General features: G+C 51.4%; 2 protein-coding genes across 2 annotated transcripts; both read left to right on the top strand.

Annotated features, from left to right (window-relative positions):
- The first annotated feature begins 807 nt into the window (after positions 1–807).
- Positions 808–11,043, top strand: DUSP3 (dual specificity phosphatase 3). The gene is made up of 3 exons (XM_081116222.1): positions 808–1,039; positions 4,058–4,284; positions 7,581–11,043. The coding sequence occupies exons 1-3, from the start codon at positions 915–917 to the stop codon at positions 7,784–7,786; spliced, it is 558 nt and encodes a 185-aa protein (XP_080972348.1). The 5' UTR covers positions 808–914; the 3' UTR covers positions 7,787–11,043.
- A 5,343-nt stretch (positions 11,044–16,386) lies between these two features.
- SOST (sclerostin) lies at positions 16,387–21,234 on the top strand. Its single transcript, XM_081161939.1, has 2 exons — positions 16,387–16,662; positions 19,287–21,234. The coding sequence occupies exons 1-2, from the start codon at positions 16,443–16,445 to the stop codon at positions 19,706–19,708; spliced, it is 642 nt and encodes a 213-aa protein (XP_081018065.1). The 5' UTR covers positions 16,387–16,442; the 3' UTR covers positions 19,709–21,234.
- The last annotated feature ends 2,376 nt before the right edge of the window (positions 21,235–23,610 follow it).

Raw genomic sequence — 23,610 nt, 5'->3', positions numbered from 1 at the left:
GCAGTGGGTAGAGGACAGAGACCGTGTCTTTTGCTCCTAGTGAGATCCGTGAACAATCAGTTGCTGACGTTCTGCGGCTCATAGCGGGCTGGCAAGGAGATGGATTCGTCTCCACCTTAGCCCGGATGGACAGAGAGAACTAACACCTATTCGGTGCTCAGTATTAGTGCTGGACTCTTTCCTTAAATGTCACATTTAATCTTCCAAACAGCCCTAGGAGTTTGAAGTAGTATTATTATCCCTCCTCCCGTTTTCTCTCCCAGCAAACAGGCTCAGAGAACTTAATTCCCCAGGATCAGAATGCTAAACCTGGTTGCACAGAGCCCAAGCCTTTATTTAAGCACCAGGCTGACTCAATGAACGCTGAAAAAAATGCGTCCCCGAGTTGGGCTTCTCAGACTTGGGAGGGCCCGCACCATGCACACTGCCCGTCAGAGGGCCGGGCGCTCTGCACGCTCCTGGGCGATGCCAGCGCGGCTGGTCCGCGGCAGGAGGGGGGGAGCTCACAAGAGGAACCCCGGTGTCCCTGGAATCTGACCAAAATCAGCGACACTCGGGTGTAGGAACGAACATTCATCGTGCCCCGCATGTGATCCGATGAAGTTACTGCACGTCCCAGTTTATGACGATACCGGAACCGCCTGGTCTGGGGGGTGGGGAGGACCCGGCCCCGCGCCGCCGAAGCTCCGGGGGGCGGCATCTCCGCCCCTGGGGACGGGCCCGGAGTCTTCCGGACGCTCGCTCGGCGCGGGGCGGCGCGCGTCCTTCCCGGTAGCCGGGCGCGAGCGGCCCGGGTGCCCCGCCTCCGGGGCGGGGCTGGGCGGGGCGGGGCCGGCGCCCGAGCTCCCGCCCAGCTGACCAGGCCGCTCTCCCCTCGCCGGTTGCCGCCCGGCGTGCAGGGCCCGGCCGCCGCCATGTCGGGCCCGTTCGAGCTCTCGGTGCAGGATCTGAACGACCTGCTCTCGGACGGCAGCGGCTGCTACAGCCTCCCGAGCCAGCCCTGCAACGAGGTCACCCCCAGGATCTTCGTGGGCAACGCGTGAGTCGCCTCTTCGGAGTCCCAGCCCCGCCGGGCCCTCCCCGGGGCGCACCGCCCACCCGGGAGCTGGGGAGGGGGCGTCGGCAGTCGCGGGTTGGAGCCGGCGCGTGATCGCCCCTTTCGCGCTGCGGCGGGGACTGAGCGGGGGCTGGGCGGGGGCTGGGCGGGGGCTGGAGTCGCCGCCCACTCCCGTGCGGGGGGCGGAGGGGCTCGTTCCCTCCCGCGGCCGCGTGGTCTTTCTTTTCCGGGGGTGCGCGGAGCCCGGGGGCTCGGCCAGCGCCACGTCCGGCTCGCAACCGCCCCCCGGTAGGGACTCGGCCTTGGGCGGGGTCGGGGCTACCATGTTCACTAAACAGGTGGCCCTCTGTCGCCCGGCGCTTCTCCGGCCGGCGCGTCATGTGACAGCTGCCTGGTTCTGCAGTGAGGTCACCGCGGAATGTCTGCCTTCGCTGCCATGGCAACGAGCTAACGTCACAACTCGGGCGTGGAACTTTAACCCGCCGGGCAAGTCCAGACCCGGGAATCGAAATACCCCAAATGAGGGGGAACCGGAGAGCTGGGCCAGGGTTTCCTCGCTCCTTCTCCCGCCTTCCAGATAGGGTTTGATTTACATGGATTCTAGATTGATCCGATGATAAACCCCATAAGGACCTGAGCCATCACGTAGAAAGGGCTTTCCACCTTCTCAGTACCAGGAAATGCACTATTTATCACTTACAAGTTCTTAAATAATTGGTTTTCCCATTTTCTGATAGTCAAGTTACTAGTAAGAAATTCTCAACAGCAGGGGAGACCCAGTGTTAACCATTCTGAGAGATGCTGATATGCCAGCCCAAATGTAAAGAATGGATTACCAAGTCTGTACAGCCTTGGGAGGGCTCAGGTTGGACTTTCATAAGACCCCAAGGACCCAATTGCCAATGCCCTGAGATCCATGGGCCCCAGGGGCTGCATTTTAGAAACCCAGAATTACCCGCTTCTCTTGTTTTACACGGGAAGAGATAGTGGCAACCAAGCAAGTGGTTGAAGGATTGCTAGGACAGGGTCAATGTCTTGCTCATGTCTGTATCCCCTGGTCCTGGACTAGGACCTGCTGTTTACTCTGCCAAGGACTGCCACAGAAATGGGGGTCATCTTGGAGCTTGAAGGGGTCCATAAGGCAGGTCCCAGCCTCATAGGGGACTGTCTCATTCATTCCATCATTCATTCATTATATTGAGTACCTATGTGTCAGGCAGTGTACAATGTTCATTCATAGTAGTGATAGTAATGATAATAGTAAACTTATTGAATGGTGAATTAGTATTAGGGAAGGGAGATGAATGGAAGTGACTTCAAAGTTATTTTATTATTTGTTTTTAATGAGCCACTGCTTTACCATCGCATGAAGTGATGTGAGTAGGGATAGATAAAACGGAGTCCTAGGATCACAGCCAAAGGCCTTAATAATTGCAAAGTTCTGAGGATAACCTCCTCTCCAGCCACCCAAGCAGCAAGCAGCCTTGGCACCCTTGGAAACCCTGATCTCTTGGGCAGTTTGGCACATTTAGCTGTCACCACTTCCCAAGTGGAAACTAAGACTGTCAACATCTGGTTGTAGCCAGAGTGGCAAGTGCTGACAGCCACTGTAGAAAACACATTCCTTGCCCTCTAAGCAAATCTGACCTTGACTTAGCCAGAGGTGTGTGGGGCACCCAGCAGAGAGCATTGACTGAATACTTAGTGCTACCCCACCCATCAGGTGCCCCTTAACAAAATCAGGGCTCCTGGTCAGGGCTCAGAGGAAAGAGATGAGCCACATTTTCTGGGTGTCGGGATTTGCAATGGGGTGGGCATGAGAGGCAGAGTGACGGGGAAGACAGAGCAGTGCAGCTGGTGCCAGAGAAAGGAGGTCTCTTCCCAGCTCTGCCACTCAGCAGCCCATATGAGCACATGCGCACCCTGCTGCTGTCCTGTCAGGCCAGAGTTTAAGCTCTGTTCTTCCTCACAGGACTGATGCTGTGACAGGCAAACAAGATCATGTAGGACAAGACGTTTTGTAATGTATAAACGGCTGTTTGAATTGGGATGTTGTTGTGAGATGAAATAAAGGAGCCCTTTGACTATTCAGATCACACGTGTTGTAACCCTCGTAGTCCTATTGGGGCCACTGCTCCCAAAGTGTTTACTCACCCAAGAGAGTGTCAGCAATGTGGCTAGTGGACTGTGGTAGGAAGGATCCCTCTGGGGGATGGGAAGGGGCTGATGTACTTTATAATCCAAGGAAGGAGGCTGCCTGGGACATGCTGATTTTATTCTTCTTCACTGATTTACCACATATCCATTCAGCACCTACTCTGTGCCAGGTACCATAGCAGGTGCTGGGCATACAGACCTGAAGCAGTTATGGTTCCTTGGTCACAGAGGTCATAGCCTGGACATTAAACAAATGAGCACAATCAAGTGTTACAATAGTAGCGCTGACTCAGTGTCTTGCTCTGTCTATAGAATAGCTTATTTAACACTCACAAATCCCAGGGGCTAAGTACTGTTATCATCCCCATTTTACAGACAGGGAAACTGAGTCACGGAAAGGTTAAGTGACTTGCTCAACCTTGCTTGGCTGGTAAGTGGCAGGGCTGGATTCAGACTCAGGCAGCCTGGCTCCAGAGCCCATTCTTAGCCACTTGGCTATACCACCACCACAGGATAGGGAGCATGGTGCCGAATGAAATGGCGGAAATCAGGAAATCCTGCAGAGGGTGGTGGAAAACGAGAGGGTGCATGTCCATGGAGAAGGGCGTTCTAGGCAGAAGGAACAGCTCAGGCATGAAACCGCCCAGTCTATTTGGGGCAGCTACTGGTAATTAGATATAGCTGGGGAGAGCCACGAGGGTCATCATATGAGGAGAAGCTCTGGCAGGGGCCAGAGCATGGAGGGTTTCTCTCTTTGCCAAGAGGCTTAGGCTCTTCTTCCTGCCCCTGGGGCTGCCAGTTAGTTGGTCAGTTAAGTATCCCCTGCTGCTGTCCCTTGTCCAGGTCTGTGGCTCAAGACATCCCTAAGCTGCAGAAACTGGGCATCACCCACGTCCTGAACGCTGCTGAGGGCAGGTCCTTCATGCACGTCAACACCAATGCCAACTTCTACAAGGACTCTGGCATCATCTACCTGGGCATCAAGGCCAACGACACGCAGGAGTTCAACCTTAGCGCCTACTTTGAAAGGGCTGCAGACTTCATCGACCAGGCCTTGGCTCAAAAGAACGGTAAGGGACCCGCCCCGCCAGGAAACAAAGGGAGGCAGCTTTGATTAGACTTTTTCTTGGCAAACCTGTTGTTTCCTGTCTCCTGTGGTGAATGACTGAGAGCTCTGAGTCTCTCTCTGGCTGCCTGTCAGGTGGCCCCACGTTACACAAGATATCCAAACCTTTTGTGCAGCCTCAGCCTCGGGGCCCTTGTGTTTAATTTGACTTAGACTGAGGGTTCATTTCCAGCGCCATCCCCCAATTCGAAGAGCTTCAGTAAGGAAGATTTATTTTCCATGATAAAAAGTCCTGAGGTGAAGGAGCTGCAGGCTGGTTGATTCAGCAGCTCAATGGTGGCATCACACTAGGTGCTTTCCCTCTCTCTTCTGCCACCCTCAGTGTTGGCCACTTCCCTGATGGTCCCCAGATGGCTACAGCATTCTGGTTACCATTCTGAGCAAAAGATGCAGCAGCCACCTCTCCCTCATGTTTCTCTCATTTTTTAAGAGCAAGTAAAACATTCCCCAGAAATCCTCCAGTGGAATTCTCCTCACATCTCACTGGCTAGAGTTGGGTGATACGAGTACCTAGCAAGGGGAATGGGGCAGCCATGATTGGCTTAGGCTGGGTGTCAGCAAACTATAGCCCACAGCCAAATCTTCCCATCAGGTTTTAAATGCTTCCTGCAGCTCCCAAACGTAAGACTGAAGCAGACCTGCTGAGGCGCTGGCAGCCGGGCAAGGCGTGCTGGAGAGAAATCCTAGAAGGCCAGGGCAGATATCCGCTGAGCAGGCTGGGCCACGTGCCCTTTCTGCTTTTAGCTTCTCTCAGCAGCTGCCTTTACCTTCACGCTGCCTCTAGCCTCTTCCTTCCTCCTCACCCCAAACCTACCCAGGGGACGTGACCCCCACTGAGGTGGGATCAGCCCTGTCCCCCCGATGCTGGCCTGCTCTCTGCTACACTGATGCTTCTTGTGCCAGCAGCCTCCCCACTGAAATGACCGCCAGTGAACAGAGTTTATTAGACGCTGGGCATCTCATGTTCGGGGCCCAGGAGGGAAGCTTTAGCGCCTGGAGAATCTGCAGACTTTACTGGCAGGTCTTTTGTGGTCCTCATGGTCAAGTATGTGTTACCCCCTCCACTCCAGCTGTTCCGAGCTCCTGTGTAGATAAGAACAGGATCCCAGTTAAGGGGACGGATGTTATTCTTGTATATGGGTTGATCATTTATTCAGGAAACTTAGAGCTGACTTTGTTTCCTCTTTCCATACAACTGGGAACATACCCCACCTTTTTGTGACCTCCTGCCTTAGCGCACATGGTCTAGGTTATCAGTCTGGAAAGCTCTCTCTGACTCTCCCAACACTGTCCTCTGGCAAACCCCACTGTGAGCTTTAGCACTGGACCTACTGTCCTCTCCTCCATGAAGCCTGCCCTCCGGCTGGGTCCACTGTGTCTCTTGTCTGTCTTTCCAGAACTGATGTAGCGTGGGGCACATAGCAGGAACACTTGAAGTGATTACTGAATGAGTGACAAAAATGAATTCCGTGGGTTCTAATGCCAAGTGTAAATGCTGCTAAGGTTGATTGGCCAAGTGAATCAACAGAGATTCACTGGCCTTCCACAGTGTGCAGGGCTCAGGGGAGCCAGGGGCCCATCACTTTGGAGAGATGCAGGGACAGCCAGCGGCGCCCAGGAGGGAACAATCACTTCCAGCCCTGACGATCAAGGGAGGCTTCACAGAGGAGGTAGCATTTGGCTGTGGCCTGGAAGGATGGGCTTTGAACCTTCCCCTTTCCCATTGGCTCTGTGAGCCCTGGGTATGCTGAGTGTGTTCCAGGTGGTGAGGCAGCTATTCTGCAGAGGGTCCCGTGGCCAGGGCAGGGGCAGGGAAAGCCCCACTTTAAGTACTTTAGGGTACACTGGCCGGAGAGAGAATGGGCAGGAAAGTGGAAGACTCCTCCTTCTTGCTTTGGGAGGCATTGGGAAAACAGAGCTGTGTTTTGGGGAAAGGGTGATAGGAACAGAAGAGGGAGAGGAGGAGATGATGTCAGGTGGGGGCCAGATGCTGCAGGGTCTCATGAGCCATGAGATGGTGTGTTTGTGTGTCTGATTTTTCGGTCTTGGTTTGTTTTTCCATTTGACGGCTTGGTTCCTTTTATTTTTTAACTGCTTTGTTGAGGTTTAACTGACATTTAATAAACTACACATAGTACAATTTGGCAAGTTTTGACGTATGTATATACTTGTGAAACCATCACCACAACCAAGATAGTGAGCATATCCGTCACCCCTCAAATTTTCCTCTGTCCCTTTGTGACCTCTCCCTTGCACCCTCCATTCCTAAGCAACCACTGATCTGCTTCCTATCACTAGACCCCGGTACCTTCAGTAGAGTTTATGTAGATGGAATTTCACAGCATGCACGCCTTTTTGGTCTGGCTTCCTTCACTCACATTTCATCCGTATTGTTGCGCATATCAGTGGTTCATCTTTTTCGGTGCTGAGTGGTATTTGGTTATATGGATGTACCATAGTTTGTTTATCCATTCACCTGCTGATGGGCATTTGGGTTGTTTCCATGTTTTGCTTTGGATTGAAATACAAGATTCACATAGAGAAGTGGGCATATCACAAGTGTGTAAACCAGTGCACTGCAAACACCCATGTACCAGCCCCCAGATCAAGAAACAAAACATGACCAGCACCCCAGAAAGCCCACCATGTGCTCAATCTCAAATCCCTCTGCTCCCAATTCTTTACCACTATCCAGACTTCTAACAGCATAGATCAGTTTGCCTGCTCTCCTGCTCCATGGAGCCATATTCATCCTATTGGTGCGTTTCATCCCTGTTGTTGCTGATAACTTGTAGATTGTACGTTCTTGTTATTTATTCATTGTGCTGTTGATGAGCCTTTGGGAGTCCCCATATTGGGACTATTATGGATAGTGCTGCCTGTAAACGCTCTGAAGCATGTCCTTTGGTGACTGTGGGTGCGCATTCCTGCTGGGTATGGATCTGGGGTGGAATTGCTGGGCCGTAGGGGATGCATGGGTTCAGCTTGAGTAGATCCTGCTTCAGTTTCTCAAAGTGGTGTGCCAGCTTGGTGTGCACCCCCTCCCAGCCACTGTCAGAGTCCTGGCTGCTCTGTATCCTCACTGACGTTTTGTGTTTTCTGTTTCTCATTTTAGCCATCCTGGTGGGTACAGAATGGCCTTGCATTGTATTTGTCATTTGCATTTGTTGGGTGAGTTTTGACTAGAGTCATGGTGTGACTGAATGGCCCCAGCTCACCATGTCACCCCATTTCTTACAGGCCGTGTGCTGGTCCACTGCCGTGAAGGTTACAGCCGCTCCCCAACTCTAGTTATCGCGTACCTCATGATGCGTCAGAAGATGGATGTCAAGTCTGCCCTGAGCATCGTGAGGCAGAACCGTGAGATCGGCCCCAATGACGGTTTCCTGGCCCAACTCTGCCAACTCAATGACAGACTAGTCAAGGAGGGGAAGTTGAAACTCTAGGGCACCCCCACTGCCTCTTCTCTAGAGGCTGGACAGGGGAGGCCCTGGTTGAGGTGTCCCCAGCTGCCATGTTTAGGAAACACAGTGTACCCTGCTCCCAGCATCACCAGGCACTTGCCCACAAATCTGTCCCAACACAGCCCTGGGCCACTTTCCCCCTGAGGAGCATATAAAAAAGCTTGCTAAGGAGGACATTCTTGCTCCCTGGTGTGTCCTGTGCCTGTAATTAATGGTGTCCTCTCCCTGAGGTGGGGTTGCAGATGGGGAAGACCTGTGACATGCATGCTTCTGGATGACCCAGGGCAGAAGGCCTGTGGAAGTGTGAGGCCTGAGACGCTCACAGGGGCCTTCCTAACTTCCCCCGCTCCTTATCCCTGAGTCCTCTCCGGAGTTGGGACTGCAGCACCTTGAGCCTTGTAAAGGAACTATGCAAACTCGGGGCCCCCCCTCTCTCCATGTCTGTTCCCCCTGGCTCCTCACAGCCATTCACACCCTGCTCATAGGCAGAGGCACTCCATGAAGTCTGAAGCTGGCGTGGGGTTGCCATCAGTTGTTAGTAGGTGGAAATTCCTACGAAGAGACCACATTTTAATTATTTCTTTAGGATTAAAGATACCTAAACAAAGAGGCCCTCAGGTGGGCAAACAGATTCCCCTGGAAGTCTCTCCTGAATCAGTAGTTTCTAAAATGTGAACCTTTGTAAGGCTTGCATTCCAAATCCACTGGACTATTTCCCTGGGACTGTTCTTAGTCACTTGGTTTGTTAGAAGAGCGATGCCTTGGGCACGGTTTATTTTTCTTTTTTAGAAAACAGGGTGTTGAAGTCCAGCCTATTTAAAAACCCCACCATTTAGAGAATTACAAGGGTTTTGTCCTGAATTATAGCGTTGGCGAGCCCAAGCCACTCGTGCTGGCTGCTTTTTGTCTCCATTGCTATTCCAAGAACAGGAGGAGGAAGTTGGCCAATTACAGCGCGCGTGTGGGTGTGTGTAGGGGGGTGTGTGTCTCAGAAACACAGCCAGAGGACCACGAGCAGGGCGACGAGCGGCCCCAGGCTTACACCCTGCCCACGCACAGGCAGTTCTTAGGGCTCTCTGGTGCCAGAAAAGACCCTGGGCCCTTGGGAGCAAAAGTGACTCAGCCAGGTAGAAATGAAACATGACGGAGTGTCCAAATGGAGCCTTTATTGGTGGCAGAGCAAACAAACAAACAAAAAGAAACAACTTTTTTTAGGATGGTGTCGGAATGCACGAGCTCCCACATGTGTACGCACATTTGTCAATATAGGATTTTATATTCAACACAGTCTTGTTAGGACTTTGCATGATTATCATCATGGGAAGTGATACAGTGCTATCGTCTTCAGGTTCCCTAGTGGCAGAGAGGTGGTCCTCAGCCATGCCCCCGACACCTAGCTCATAGGTGTCTGATAGAAGTTTGTGGAATTAAGCTTTTTTTTTTTTTTTTAAAGCACCAAATATGTGTCGGGAGTTGTTCTGGTGGGTGTATCAAGCTCTCAGAATCCTGAATTTGTGGTAGGATCACTTGCAAGGATTTGCAAAGGAGTCTTACCAGAAATGAAATATCAGGGACTTTTATTGAATATTTTAAATTGTTTTAAATTTAAATTTAAACACGTCGAGGTGCGGAATGTGCCTTTTTCAGTTGACCAGGAGCTTTGGTCCAGGACAGGGAGAAGCAGGCGTGCCTTCGGAACTCACTCGCCGGTGGAACAGTCTCTATCTTAGCAGGGGCGGCACTGTGCAGCCCGGACAGCCCCTTTCTCTGTGACCACAGCAGCCCTGAACAAACTAGGATCTGTCGTCTTTTTCAGATACTCGCTGCCCAGATAGAGCCACCTAAGTGAAATGACCATCCTCTAAACTGTACCTCACGGTTTTCAGATAACCCTCCCACTTAATCTAACTTGATCCTTACAATAACCCTAGCTGGTAGATAGTCGTGTATTGTTACCTTTAAAAAAAGAAAGAAAGGAGCTGGGGTTCAGATTGATTAAGGGTGTGACCCCCAGGGTTGCCCAGCTCAAGGCAGAGTTGAGGCACTATTTCAGGTTTGCTGCTTCCTGAAGCTGGATTCTTTCACACTACACATGATTCCTCCTCAAGAAATGAGCCCGGGGGAGTGTCCAGGCGCGCTGCACCTGCCCTTGACCCCACCCATGCGTACAAGGGCCGGTTAGCTTTGTGGACAGGGTACAACGATTCAGGCTGTGGTACCGAGGGCGGTCTGGATGCGGGTGAGAGGAAGTTGGCACAAACCCATCCCTGCTCCAGGAAAAGGAAGTAAAAGATGGGGTTAGAATGTGTGACTCTTCTTTCAGAAAGCGTAGCATCCCTAAGCTGGAGCTTTCTGCTCCACTCTGGAAGAGGCTCAGGATATGGGGCCAGGGCTCCCCTCCCGTGCCCAGCCAGTGGTCCCCTACGGGACAGCCACAGCTACTCAGGAGCTCTTGAAGACCTGTGTTGTTTTTTTTTGGGGGGGGGTTATGAAGGAGAAAAGGTCAGTGGGAGAACTACTGCCTTTTCTTTGGGACTACTTTTATGCTGATAACTTGGGATTTCTTGATAGTCTGTAGTCTCAGAAGCCCCATATTTACTTCACAAGATTTAGCTCCTCGTTCTTTGAGTAAATAAAGTCATATTCTATTGTGTAAGAGTCAGCACATGCCCAGCGCTGAGGGGAAGCTGTTTCTGGACAGCTTTAGCCCTGGGAAGTGATGGAATAGGAACTCAGGGTGCCCTCACTCCCTCCCCTGACCTGATCCCTTTCTTTGACTATTAGACCCCCAAATTAGAGCACCAAGCGTTTCTTCAGTATTCTAACGCAGTACACATACCACAGGCTGGTTTGTTTCCCTGCCACTCTGAGTTATCTGGAGAGCAGAAATCACCATCTACCAAACAAGGGGACTCATTTAGAAGGCGTCTAAGGTCCCTTTGGCTCTGACATTGTAGGATTCTCGGAGAATCCCCACTTGGAATTGACCACCACCTGAAGTCAGAGGGTATGTAACAATGTGATGACCAGCAGGTGGCGCTGTGTCCCACCCGTGGTGATGGATGATTAGAAAATGAATGCTGGTGCCTTTTGTGTCACAAATTAACGTTAAGATGCTAATGTTTTAATCAAAATAAGCACTGATCTTATAATAAAAATATAAGCTTCTCGCAGGAAATTTTCTGTCATAAAACTGGTGTCAAGTATCACTGAAGAGCCAACAATGATGGTCCTTCCAAGGCAAGATTTTATCCTGATTAGAATTAGAGGCCATCTCCGGTTGAGAGAGTAGATTGGTTGGAAGTGTAACTTACCTCCTGTTAGCTTTTAGGGTAATTTGATTGTGAAAGTGTGATTTATTTTTTTTTGACAGAAAAGGGGAGGGATGAAATTTTTAAAAAAATAAGTTTAATGTCTGTTACATCACAAATCAGTGTTAAAATACTAATACTGTAACCAAAATAAATGTCTTATATTACCAAGAAATGGTCTTTTTTTTGCTCCTTATCACAGCTGATTGTGTTTACGCTTAGCTTTTTGTGTTTGCTTTTTCTAACTTTTAAAAAGAATCATCTAAAAATGAGCCCTCCTGAGCTAGTCATAGGTTCCATGATGATTATATTTATACAGTAGATATTTGCTGAACACCCCTCCAGTATCAGAAACTTCCTGTGTTAGGAAATCTTTTTTATTTATTTAATTAAAAAAAATTTTTCAGCTTTATTGAGGTATAATTGACTGGAATATTCTTGAGTGCAATGACCCACTCCAAATGAGGGAGGTAAGATTGATGGTTCTAAGAAAGTAGACGGACTGGGGTGACAGCCTCAAGGTAGCCTCACATGAAGATGACTGGGTGCCATTTTAGGATTTGTTATCCTACAAATGGGCAGTCCCAAAACACATCCCTGACCCCACATGCTTTAAATTCCACCATTACCATGATCTCCGCCACGATGAGCACTGCCTTTTCCTTGGAATAAAAAAACTCGGAGTTGGCTGCCTTTTTTCCCAGATAGGCTGGGCAGGAAAAGAGCCTCTCTAGTCTTCACTTAGAGGCGCTTAGACTAACTCATATTCCGAGCTTCGTGGTAACATGTTTTTACACAAAATCTTAAGGCAGAGTACTAAGATGTAAAAGTTTTTTAAGTATAATTTTAAAAACATTTTAATTAAAAAGGTAATACTGTATATACATAGTAATATATTCAAACAATACAAAAGGCTTATAATGCAAAGTGAATCTCCTACCCCAAACCTTCAACCCCTCTCCTCAGAGGAAGCCACTGTTAAGTATATCCTTCTAGAAAATCTCATGCCTATGTAAGCACACACACATATATATACATGTGTGTATATAGATATCCTTTTCCTCATGAATGGAAAATGTTCTGCACTTTGCCTCTTTTGCTTAATATATTTTACACATTATTTCTTTTTCTTTTTTTAAAAAGTCTGTATTGATTTCAGAGAGAGGAAGGGAGAGGGATAGAGAGAGACAGAAACATCAATGAGAGAGTCATTGATCGGCTGCCTCTTGCACGCCCCCTGCTGGGGATGGAGCCCCAAACCCAGGCATGTGCCCTGACCGGGAATCGAACCTTGATCTCCTGGATCCTAGGTTGATGCTCAATCAGAGCCACGCCGGCCAGGCTTACCCATTATTTCTTATAGTCCCATTCATTTTAACAGCTGCACAGCATTCCATTGTGTATGGATGTACTGCCTAATGTATGGATGTGATTTCTGTATAGTCTTATTTTAAAGACCCAGGCTGCTTTAGTAAGCACAGAATGTTGAAATGAAACTTATAGATAACTGCAGTTTTGGAATCTGCTTGGTATCCTGTTAATGTCTATGTCGGTTGTGATGGCACAGTGTCAAGTACATTCTAAAACTCAGAGCTAAGGCAGAGCGTCCTGTGCTCACTGGTGTAATTTTATGGGTATGAACATGGCCAAGCCTAATTTTTGAAAAGATAGTCTCTGAGCCATAGCTCCTCAATTGATGACCCATTTATGAGAAGTTCAAGTGTGCAGAGATTCCATTTCTGAGTGTACACTAAAATGAGTTAACCAGAGGCAACACAATAAATGGGTGGGCTCCAGTTCATTAGAAGCGAATGCTTTTAATATTTTTATTCTATTTTTAAATAACTAAAATGTATATATATATTTCTAATTCTCACCCACGGCTATTTTTAAAATTGATTTTAGAAAAGAAGGGAGAGAGATGGAGAGCAACATCGATGTTCAAGAGAAACATCAATTGGTTGCCTCCCATACACACACGGATAGGGGATCGAACCCACAACCTAGGTATGTGCCCTGACCGGGAATTGAACCCACAACCTTTTGGTGCACCAGATGTCACTCCAACCAGCTGAGCCACCTGGCTGGGCTATAGTGTATATATTTTTAAACCCATGAGACATCTCTGTGGAAGCCTAGGGTTTTGAGAAACAGTTTGAAAGCCCATAACCTAGATGACCTTCCAGTTTAACGTTCTTAGTGTAGAGAGCACTTGGGCAGCCACCCTGAGAGGAAGGAAGGAAAAAAGAAGAGGGAAGGAGATGCTGAAAAGGAGACGGCAGAGTGGAGGGCTGTGCAACTAGGCTCCGAAGGGGAAGGAATCTCCAAGTGCACGGATGAAGAGCCTCTCTTTGAAAGAAGTTACCATTGAGAGAAACTGGGCACATGGAATTGTCTCTGCAGTATTCCTTACAAGTGCATGTAAATTTACAAGGACCTCAAAATTAAAAGTTTAATTTGAAAATGACTTTTTACAGGATGTTCATAGCATCCCTACTGAGGATAGGGGAACATTGGATATAACCTAAACTACTCAGAACAGAAGTCAGCCAATGCCTGGAGCATTGTCTAGCTCTGAATGACAAGCTTGTGGGCTGGGTAAATATAAAGGTGAATTATCATTAAGTAAAAAAGCAGCCGGTGCCCTGGCCGGTGTGGCCTGGTTGGAACCTTGTCTCATATACAAAGATGTGGGTTCGATCCCAAGCCAGGGCACATACAAAAGGCAACCAATTGCCCGGCTGGGCGTGACTCAGCAGTTGAGCACTGACCTAGGATCCAGGAGATCGAGGTTCGACTCTCAGTCGGGGCACATGCCCAGGTTGTGGGCTCGATCCCCAGTAGGGGGCCTGCAGGAGGCAGCCAATCAATGCATCATTGATGTTTCTCCCTCCCTCTCCCTCCCTCTCTCTGAAATCAATAAAGATATATTTTTTAAAAAGGCAACCAATTGATATTCTCTCTCATATTGATGTTTCTCTCTTTCTCTCTGCCCTACCTCTACACTCAATGGCTGGTGTAGCTCAGTGGTTAGAGCATCAGCCCACACACTGAAGGGTCTCGGGTTCGACCCCAGTTAAGGGCACGTACCTGGGTTGCAGGTTTGATCCTGGGCCCTGGTTGGGGCACAAGTGTGAGGCAAATGATGTGTCTCTCTCATTGATATTTCTCTCTTCTCTCTCTCTTTCTTCCCCTCCCTCCTTCTCTCCCTTCCACTGTCTATAAAAATCAATGGAAAAAATATCTTTGAATGAGTATTAACCAATAAAAAAAGTAAGCTTGCCCTCAGGTGCGGATTAACACAGCTGATGGCATCATAGCCAGGCTGTCTCAGCCAGTCTGTGGAAAGCATGACTCTACACTGGCAGAAAATAATTCAAAGGTTTGGAGATAATTTAGAGATTCAAGTCCATTGGATTCTTCCATCTCTTTTTTTAAACATTAGTACTAAATAAAATAATGAAATAAATAAAATCCTGACCTTTGCCGTCCTCCAGGAGCTGGCTTCTCCTTCCACCTCCAGCAGGTGGCAGAAGTGTTCCAAGGATGGTCCCACATCTCGGATTCCCTCGGATAGGCCTGCAGCTCCCAACAGCAGGTGGGGCTCCAGCTTCAGTCCCGCCAGCTCAAGGACTTCTGGCATCAGAATGGCCCTCTCCGAAGTCCTGGGCAAGAAGGCAGTTGTCTGGCCACAACAGGGTTAATGGTCCACATTCCAGAGCAAGGGAAAACGAGGCCGGAGGGTCACAGACAGGGGAGGGGGCATGAAGGACCAGCTTCTCACAACACACAGGCTCTGTTGGGAGAGATAGATCACCCCCAACAATGGCCACAGCTGTTTTTGTCTGCCCCGAAGGAAAGACGAAGGAAGCGGTATCGGAGAGGGCCCTTCCTGCAGGGGCTTCTGTCTGGCTTGTAAAACTGTCAGAGCAGCTGCATTCATGTGTTGAGTGATGGATGATGGAAAGAGGAGGGACAGACGGCCGCAGATGGACACCGTGGCTTACAAGTCGAGGCAGGTGGCAGAGGCCTCACAGAGGCTCTGCAGGTGGGGCGCGCTGATTCATTGCCCAGTGAAAATACCGAGGGGACCTGGGCCGCAGCCCTCTTCTCAGCCTCCTTCAGGGCCAGGAGCGGCTGCCTCCTCAATTCCTCGGCAATGAAAGCTTCCGCTGGCCCTCCTTTCTTTTCCTGCACCTCAGGTGTGAACCTTCCTCCCCCAGGCCTCTGCCCCTCCCAGGCCCCTCATTCTGCTCGGGGCCGAGGCAGCAATTCCTTTTGGTTTCTTTGTGGCTGGCTGGACCTGCGGTGCTTCATGGAATGCAGCCCGTGGTATGCTCCAATAAGATTTTCCATATAGGACTCAAAGCTGGTTTTGAAAAACGTAATGGGTCTGGGAGACAAGGGAAAAAAGTGTCTGCACTAAAAACCTTGGCCTTGGCTGTTGCTAAGGGATTTGGGGCTCTCCACTCCTACCCACAGCCTGGCTAGGGAAATAACTGCTTTTAGAACATCAGCCAGCAAGCCACAGTGAGTGTCCTGGCCAGAAAGTGCCTGTCACCGTGTGTAGGATCTCTGAGGGGCATGAGCTGAGGTTCCTCCTTGAGCTCCATCTCCAGCGCCTGTTAACTTGCTCATCCTAGCCTTGTAACCAGAATCCCCGCCCCCTTGCCCAAGCGGGTGGCCCTCAGTTTCCTCTCTCGCCTTCGAGAAGATGCCAAGAGGGGCTTTCTTGGCCAGGATAATCAATGCTGAGCCTCGTGGAACTGGTACCAATGAGATTTCTTAAAAAGCATCCTTCTGCTTCTGTCTGGGTCTATGGGGGCCAAATTGACACCTGTAGGGGTAGGGCCATTTGTTGGGGTGACAAATGAACTTGGCCTGAGAAATGGGATCAGTTGGCTCAGCCCTGTGGAGGGCTCAGAGCTGCAGTTTCCTTTGTTAAGCTGGTCCAGAGTTTGTTTTGAGAAAGCCCAAGGGAGGTAGAGATTAAGAGCCGGGGCTCATTTTGATGTCTGAACACCACAGCCGCCTGCACATGGGAGGTGCTGGAGAGCAGGCTGCCTCACACGCCCCTCTCTCTGGTCACCTGGGAGCACAGGCAGCAATTTGGGAGTTTGCTGCGCTTGAGGAGAAGTCTTTGGAGAGGGCTTGCTCTGAGCACTCCCCTTCCCTCCCCCTGGCTGGGGGAAGTATGGGACCAGCCCTGCCCCAGCCTGTCATTGGCTGGCACGAGGCAGAGGGGGCTTTAAAAAGGCAAACGTGTCTGGGCTGGGGACTAGAGCCTGTGCTACTGGAAGGCCAGGTGCCCTCCTCCAGCTGGCACCATGCAGCTCTCTCTTGCCCTGTGTCTCGTTTGCCTGCTGGTGCACGCAGCCTTCCGTGCAGTGGAGGCCCAGGGGTGGCAGGCCTTCAAGAACGATGCCACAGAGATCATCCCCGAGCTGGGCGAGTACCCCGAGCCCCCTCCAGAGCTGGAGAACAACAAGACCATGAACCGGGCGGAGAACGGAGGGAGACCTCCGCACCACCCCTTTGAGACCAAAGGTACGGGGTGGAAGAGAGCACCATTGGCATAAGGGTCCTCTGATGGGAGGGTTCCCTTTGGGGCCTGTTGAAGACTGGGGTAGACCCTCAGGTGCTGCCAGCAAGGGGTGGAGGGACAGTCTTGCCTGGAGGCAGGGGAAGGATGGATAACACGCCACTGTAGCCCAGTGGATAACATGCCACTGGAATCCCAGTGCAAGGACTTGAGGCTGGCAGGGGGTTGGCAGAGAACCTGGGGCAGGATGGAGGTGGTGAGGGCTCAGGGCTGGGAAAGGAGCTTTCAAGGAATCCCCTCCGGAGATTCAGGAGCCAGGTCGAGCTGCTAGCACCCCTGGGAAAGGGACAAGGCAAGGGAGTCTCACGTCTATGAGCACTTACAGGAGGCCAGATGCTCTAGGTGGTCTGGGCATGTACTATGCCCAGGGACCCACCACGTGGGATCCCCAGGAGGTGAACTCCCAGTTTGAAGGTGAAGAAACAGAGGTTCCAAAAGTTAAGTAGTCATAGTGAGTAGGAGAGCTGAGATTTGAACGCAGGTTGATCCAATTCCGAGACAGCCTGGTGGGGGATTATGGGTGGGGTCCTGGGGACCAAAAACCAGAACAAATCCGACCAAACAGTGGGGAAGTCATGGCAGAGAGGCACCTCATCAGCTCCCCCTGCCCATGGTCTGCCCAGTGAGCTGGCACAGTTTTAGCCTCTGGCGTGGGTGGTAGCTGGGCCCAGGCCCTAGAGGGAAGGCAGCATCAGCATCCTCTGTGCAGGGAAGCCCAGCATCCACCCTGAGTCCCCACCTCAGATCCAGCCTTGCCTCATTCCTGGGGAGGGAGCCTGACCCTAGTAAATGTCAATGGCCCCAGTGGAGGGTACACCTGGGTTCCTGGTCAGGTCTGCACAGAGAAGCCTGGGGGGCACTGTGCGCAGCTGGCTTTGCAGCTGGCAGGAATGGCTGGGGGCTGGGGCTGGGATGACACTTCAGAGTGAGGGCCTCACCCCCCTTTGGCCCGGTGGGAGAGGAGCCCACTGCCCAGGCTCCTGTATCCCTCCCTGCCTCACAACCACTGGGCTGTAGGGGACCCAGGTATGAGGTGTTCACTTCCCTGGGCAACCTTGAGAGGTCACAAGCCCCAAGGAAGCCACTTGCTCAAAACAAAGTCACCTTTTGTAGAGGAACTGCCTGACCTTGGGGTACTATTCTTGGAAAGCCCCAAAGCCTCCTTCCCTGGGCAAATAAACCACCCCCACACACCACCCCTGCAGCCCGGGAGCAGGGGTGATGATGCCAAACCAACCCAGAAACCAGAAGGCCAGCCACAGGAGGGAGGCAAACCCCACATCGCCCCTGCTGTGCTTGCTCTCCGGTGTCTGGGGGTGGCTGCCTGGCCTTCTCTGCCCCCTCTCTGGTTTTTGTCTTAGGACTAATTTTCATCCCTTTGTGTCACATGGGAATGGTCCCCATGAGACCCTTGGGGGTGGACAGGTGCTCACATGAGGACCAGCTATTTAAAAAGCTCCCATCCATTTAAGCCCACAGTAGGATATGTCATCAAAGTGACTTCAGTGGACCAAGTCAGGCCTCAGAGCCCAATCTACCCCCACCCAGAAAGCAAACCTGTGCCACCATCAGGTGTCTTCTACTCAAATGGCACAAATAAGAGATGTGCCTAGCAGAGTGCCTGGTACACAGCAGGTGCTTAATAAATGTTTGTGGCAGCTGAACCTGTAGGTTTTCAGTCAGGGCTTGGTCCCTCTCTGGTAGGGAAGTAACTATAGTACAAAGCAGCCCTTTGCCCCCCATCTCGAAACTCCAAACCCAGCTTGGGCACACAGCTTCCATCCACGTGGGAGCCGAGTGCTGGGGCCCCAGGGAAGTGAAGTCAGGAGATTCAGCTCTGCCTTTCGGGCAAGTGCTTTTCCCTCTCTGGGCTTCAGTGCTCTGTGATAATGAGGGGGCTGGACATGCTGCCTTTGGCCCCTTTCAAGTCTAATGACTGCTCCTCCTCTCCACCTCCCCTTCCACCCCTCTCCTCTGTAGCAGCTGCCTGGATTTATTACCTTCAATTAACCCCCCTCCTCTCTCCATCATCCCCTCCCCACCCCTCCCCAGTGTCTGGAAAAGGAATTTGGGAGAAGACAGAGACATGCAAATTGTGTGGCTAGTATCAACCTTGCATACAAGGTGTGACATAGGTGTGACTTAAGTCTGGCAAAGAGGTCCTCCTTGGAGAGAAATAATAGTAACACATAACGGTCAACACTTCCAGCTTTTACTATGCACCCGGCCGTGTCCCCTGCGTTATATATATAATGGATTAACTTGCAGAATCCTCAGGACAATCCATTTTACAGATAGGAAGCAGAGAGGTTAAGTAGCTTGCTCAGGATCACACAGCAATGGAGCTGGTATTTGAACCTTTGCAAAACAACCCAACCAAAACACTTGGCTCCAAAGTTTTAGGGCGAGATCTTTCTACCAGCTGGGCCTTTTCCATAACAGATGCACAGGGGCAAAAGCGCCTGGAGAGAGGCAGGTTTGGGAAAGGCGGGCTGGCGCGGCAGGAGCCGGCCAGACGGGGCGGGGGGCTCGGCCCGGCTGCCGCCCTCACGCGCACCTCTCCCCGCAGATGCGTCGGAATACAGCTGCCGCGAGCTGCACTTCACCCGCTACGTGACCGACGGGCCCTGCCGCAGCGCCAAGCCGGTCACCGAGCTGGTGTGCTCGGGCCAGTGCGGCCCCGCGCGCCTGCAGCCCAACGCCATCGGCCGCGGCAAGTGGTGGCGCCCCAACGGGCCCGACTTCCGCTGCATCCCCGACCGCTACCGCGCGCAGCGGGTGCAGCTGCTGTGCCCCGGCGGCGCGGCGCCGCGCGCGCGCAAGGTGCGCCTGGTGGCCTCGTGCAAGTGCAAGCGCCTCACCCGCTTCCACAACCAGTCCGAGCTCAAGGACTTCGGGCCCGAGGCCGCGCGGCCGCAGAAGGGCCGGAAGCCGCGGCCCCGCGCCCGGGGCGCCAAAGCCAACCAAGCCGAGCTGGAGAACGCCTACTAGAGCCACCCGCCCGCCGCGCCTCCCCAGCGGGCGCCCCCGAATCGGGCGCCCCCGGTTCCTGCCCTCTGCGCGCGGTTTGATCGTTTGTATTTCATTTTAAATGCCTGCAGCCCGGCGCAGGGGCTCGACCCGTCTGGCTTCGCAGGAGGTAGCCGGGCCCTGCGGATCCCGGGTGCCAGCCAAGCCCCACACTCCCCGCCCGCCGCCGACGGGGTCCCGCAGGGCAGGGGAGGGAGCTGAGAGTCACAGACACTGAGCCACGCAGCCCCGCCCACCCGGGCGGCCTACCTTTGCAGGTCCCACTTCGGAGCAGGCAGAAAAGGAAGCATTTCCCCGCCTGGGGGTTTAGGGAGCCGTGGGGAGCGAGAAAAGCCTGGGGACTGGTTATGAAAGTTCGGTAAGATCCCCATCCACCTCTCCGCCCCGTCATAAAGTGTAGTGTCATGCTGTGCCAAGAGCACAGGACTCGGCCCCTAGACAGGGTTTCTAGTCCTGGCTCTGCCGCTAACTTGCTGGGTGACCTTGGACAACACTTCTCTCTTTCTGGACCTTGACTTCCTATTTGTAAAACGCAGACGGGGTTGGGATTAGAGTCTCAAGGAATCTACTGCCAAATGATTCCAAGGACTTGGGTGCCTTTCGAATGAGCGGCGAGAGAGAGGTTGGATTGAATCACTGCCATGGTCATGTCTAGAATTCAGAGTTGTAATTTTCTGATCTGACAGCCAAAGATGAAAAACAGGCAAGGGAAAAGAGTCCACGTGTGGCTGCCAAACTCCTGAAAGATGCTGAGCTGTTTCCCAGCCTGGCCTCCCCAGATGTTTGGCTACCTCTCTCCCTCCACCTCAAAGGATGCAGAAATACCATCAATTGGGGTAGAGAAGAAGGTCCCAAGGCTGGTGGGAGGGGCAGAAATCACCCCCCCATATTCCCAAAGAGCAGCCCCCCCCCCCCATGGCCGTACTTTAAAGTCACCATCTACAGAGAAGCTCAAGGTCCCAGGACACAGCCTGCAGGCCTAAGGGAGCAGCCACCATTCCTGGTCATCTCCTCCTGCCTACCACTCACAGACACATTTCTGTCTAGAAAATGGCTCTTTACTATTTCCTGTGATGGCATATCTTACATTAAAATAATATTGGGGGGAAATTACAAGTGCTGTACATATGCTGAGAAATTGCAAAGCCTAATAGCTGCCATCCAAACAACTTTTTGAAAATCATTTTCAGACACCTCTTACTTTCTGTGTAGTTTATAATTGTTAATTTTTGTTTTTCATCAGAAGCACATGCCATGTGAAAGCCTGCTGGGCTGGTCATTTTTTGCAATCTTTCATGTGAGATTTGTCCACAAGAATGAAAGTTATGGTTTTTAAAAAGAGTTAAGTTACATATTTATTTTCTCACTTAAGTTATTTATGCAGAAGTTTTTCTTGTAGAGAATGACAACGTTAATATTGCTTTTATGAAATACAGTCTGTTCTTTCCGAATCCAGAGGCATTGTTAATAAAGACAATGAGTCGTTACCGAGAGGATGTGGTCTCAATTTGTCAGCCACACACAGTCATTTCTGTCAAAGTTAACATACTTCTCTTGGTCACTGTGACACCTTTGACTGCACTATGGTGGCCCTTGTGGCAATTATGTCCTTCCTTTGAAAAGTCATGTTCATCCCTTCCTTTCCAAACCTGGACCTCCTCCTTTCACTCCGCCCGTTGTCATAACCTCAGCCTGGTCTCCCTGGAGCAGGGAGACCTTCATACTGATCCAAAAACACTGTTCTCGTGGCATCACAGCTTTGCTCAAAATTCCTTAACAGCTCCTCCTTGCCCAAGGATCAAGTTCAGGCTTCTCAGTCTGACATAAAAGGCTTTCACCGGCTTGACTCCCATCCCCCACTTCACTAAGCTTCCTTAATGACTCCAAGTGGCACATGCTGTACTGACGATCCCCACCTCCTTAGTTTGCCCCCCCCCCAACAACTCCTGCTCTTTCTTTAGGGTTCATGTTCTTTGTCATCTCTTCTCTGAACCTTCCAATCCCCACTGTTCCAATCCCCACTGATCTCTCTCTCCTCAGATGTCCAGGCCCTTTTGTCCAAGCCACTACTTTTGTTCCTGATTCTATGTCTTTCATTTGAATTCATTCGTGGACCACTTGTTTCATCTGGCCACGCCCTGCTTAGTACCGGGATAGACACAAAGCCACGTATCATTCAGGACCAGCTCACAGGGAGCTCAGCCCAGCTGTTTCCCAAACAGGAATTTTATGCCTCTCTAGTGAAGATGTATGCAGGGACAATGTCTTGCACTTCTCTCATAGTGCCAGATGCTACCTGAGACTCAAGAAATACTCTTCAGTTGCCATAAGGAGGGACAATCAAATGCAAAGCTTTAAATCAAGTCAAGCTCATCTTGGGGTAACCCCACCCTGAGACCCCTCCTTATCCCACAAAGTGAGCTGGGGTCCCCCCTGGTGACTTTTCACTTTAACTCCCAATGAACCCTCTCAAATCCATATCACCATCAACAAGTCTGTGCTAGGTGTCAGTGTGTGTTGATGCCTCCAGGCCCAAGGAGGCCTAGGTGGGGCCCTGCAGGGAATCTATGCATTGTGAGAAGTGCCCCAGAGCCCAGAATACAAGAGGGGGCAGGAAATGGATACATTATCCAGCTCCCGGAGGCAGTGTGGTCCAGTGGGTGAAACACGGGCTCTGGAGCCATGTTTGTGTTTGAATCTGAGGAAACTGAGCACCAAGTGGTTAAATGTTTTCCCCACAGCTGGACATGAGCTCACTTCCCTGCCCTGACACTCACTGAAGCTGCTCAGAGCCTGATGGGCATGTGGGCAAATGATCAGGTCACACTGTTCTGTACAAAGTGTTATGGGACCAAAGACAGGAGTAATTGGCTCTGTGGTGGGGACAAAGGATAAAGGTTAAGGAAAGTGTCACAGAGGTGGGTGCCACTTAGAGGTTCACCAGGTGGAGAAGGGAGCACAGACATTCTAGGTGGAAGGTGCAGCCCAAGCAAAGGCCCTGGGGCTACAGATGTGTGGCTGTCATGGTGGACAAGACTCAGTCCACCATTCCTCAACATGTACTGAGTCCTCACTGTGCAACAGGCAGCTTGGGGGACCAGGAATTCCAAGCAATGTCTCACACCAGATATACCTAGAGGCTGCTTTCTGGGACCTGGAGATCCAGGAGGGATCAGCCCAGGCTACAATCCCCTCACCACGAAGGGAAAAAAACTCAAAGGCTAAATTGTAGGTCGGGCTAGGGGTTATTTATGGAAAGTTATATTCTACCTACATGGGGTCTATGAGCCTGGCGCCGATCAGAAACGGAACAGACAACAGGCTCAGCTGGGAGGGGCGGGGCGCTGCTGCTGGGAGCACACGTTCTGGAAAGCAGGGACTCTGGCCTGTCGCTGCCCACCAGGGTAGCCCCAGTACCCAGCATACAGGGGGCACCTCACAGGCATTGTGGTTGCAGTTGTTCCATCCATTCAGGATCTCTTCTCTCGGGAGATTAAGTGGATGGAATGGACCAGTATGTATGGATGGTGGTGGGAGGAGGGAAGGGAAGATCGGATGTCTGTGAAAAGAGGCTGTTTGCCTGGATCAGCTTCTACTGGGTCTCGGAGGATAAGATGCAGCTCCTGCCCTCAACCAACTTATAATCTTGGGGAGTCAAGTGGAAAATGAGGGCACAAGGCGGCGCTGTGGAGTCTGTGATCATTTCCCCCTGGGGTGTTGAAGGTCAGAGGCCTGGGGGCTTCAGAGGAGCAAGGCAGGGGTGGGGTCCTGCTGAGCTGCCAGGATGCGGAGGGGCAGAGCAAAGAGGCAGGGGAAGGAAAGCAGCAAGGGGGCCCAAGCAGGGGTGGGGCGGTGCTGGCATG

This window comes from Miniopterus schreibersii (genome assembly GCF_964146895.1).
Source record: "Miniopterus schreibersii genome assembly, chromosome: 16".
Lineage (NCBI taxonomy): Eukaryota > Metazoa > Chordata > Mammalia > Chiroptera > Miniopteridae > Miniopterus > Miniopterus schreibersii.
This window is presented reverse-complemented; position numbering and strand designations above follow the sequence as displayed.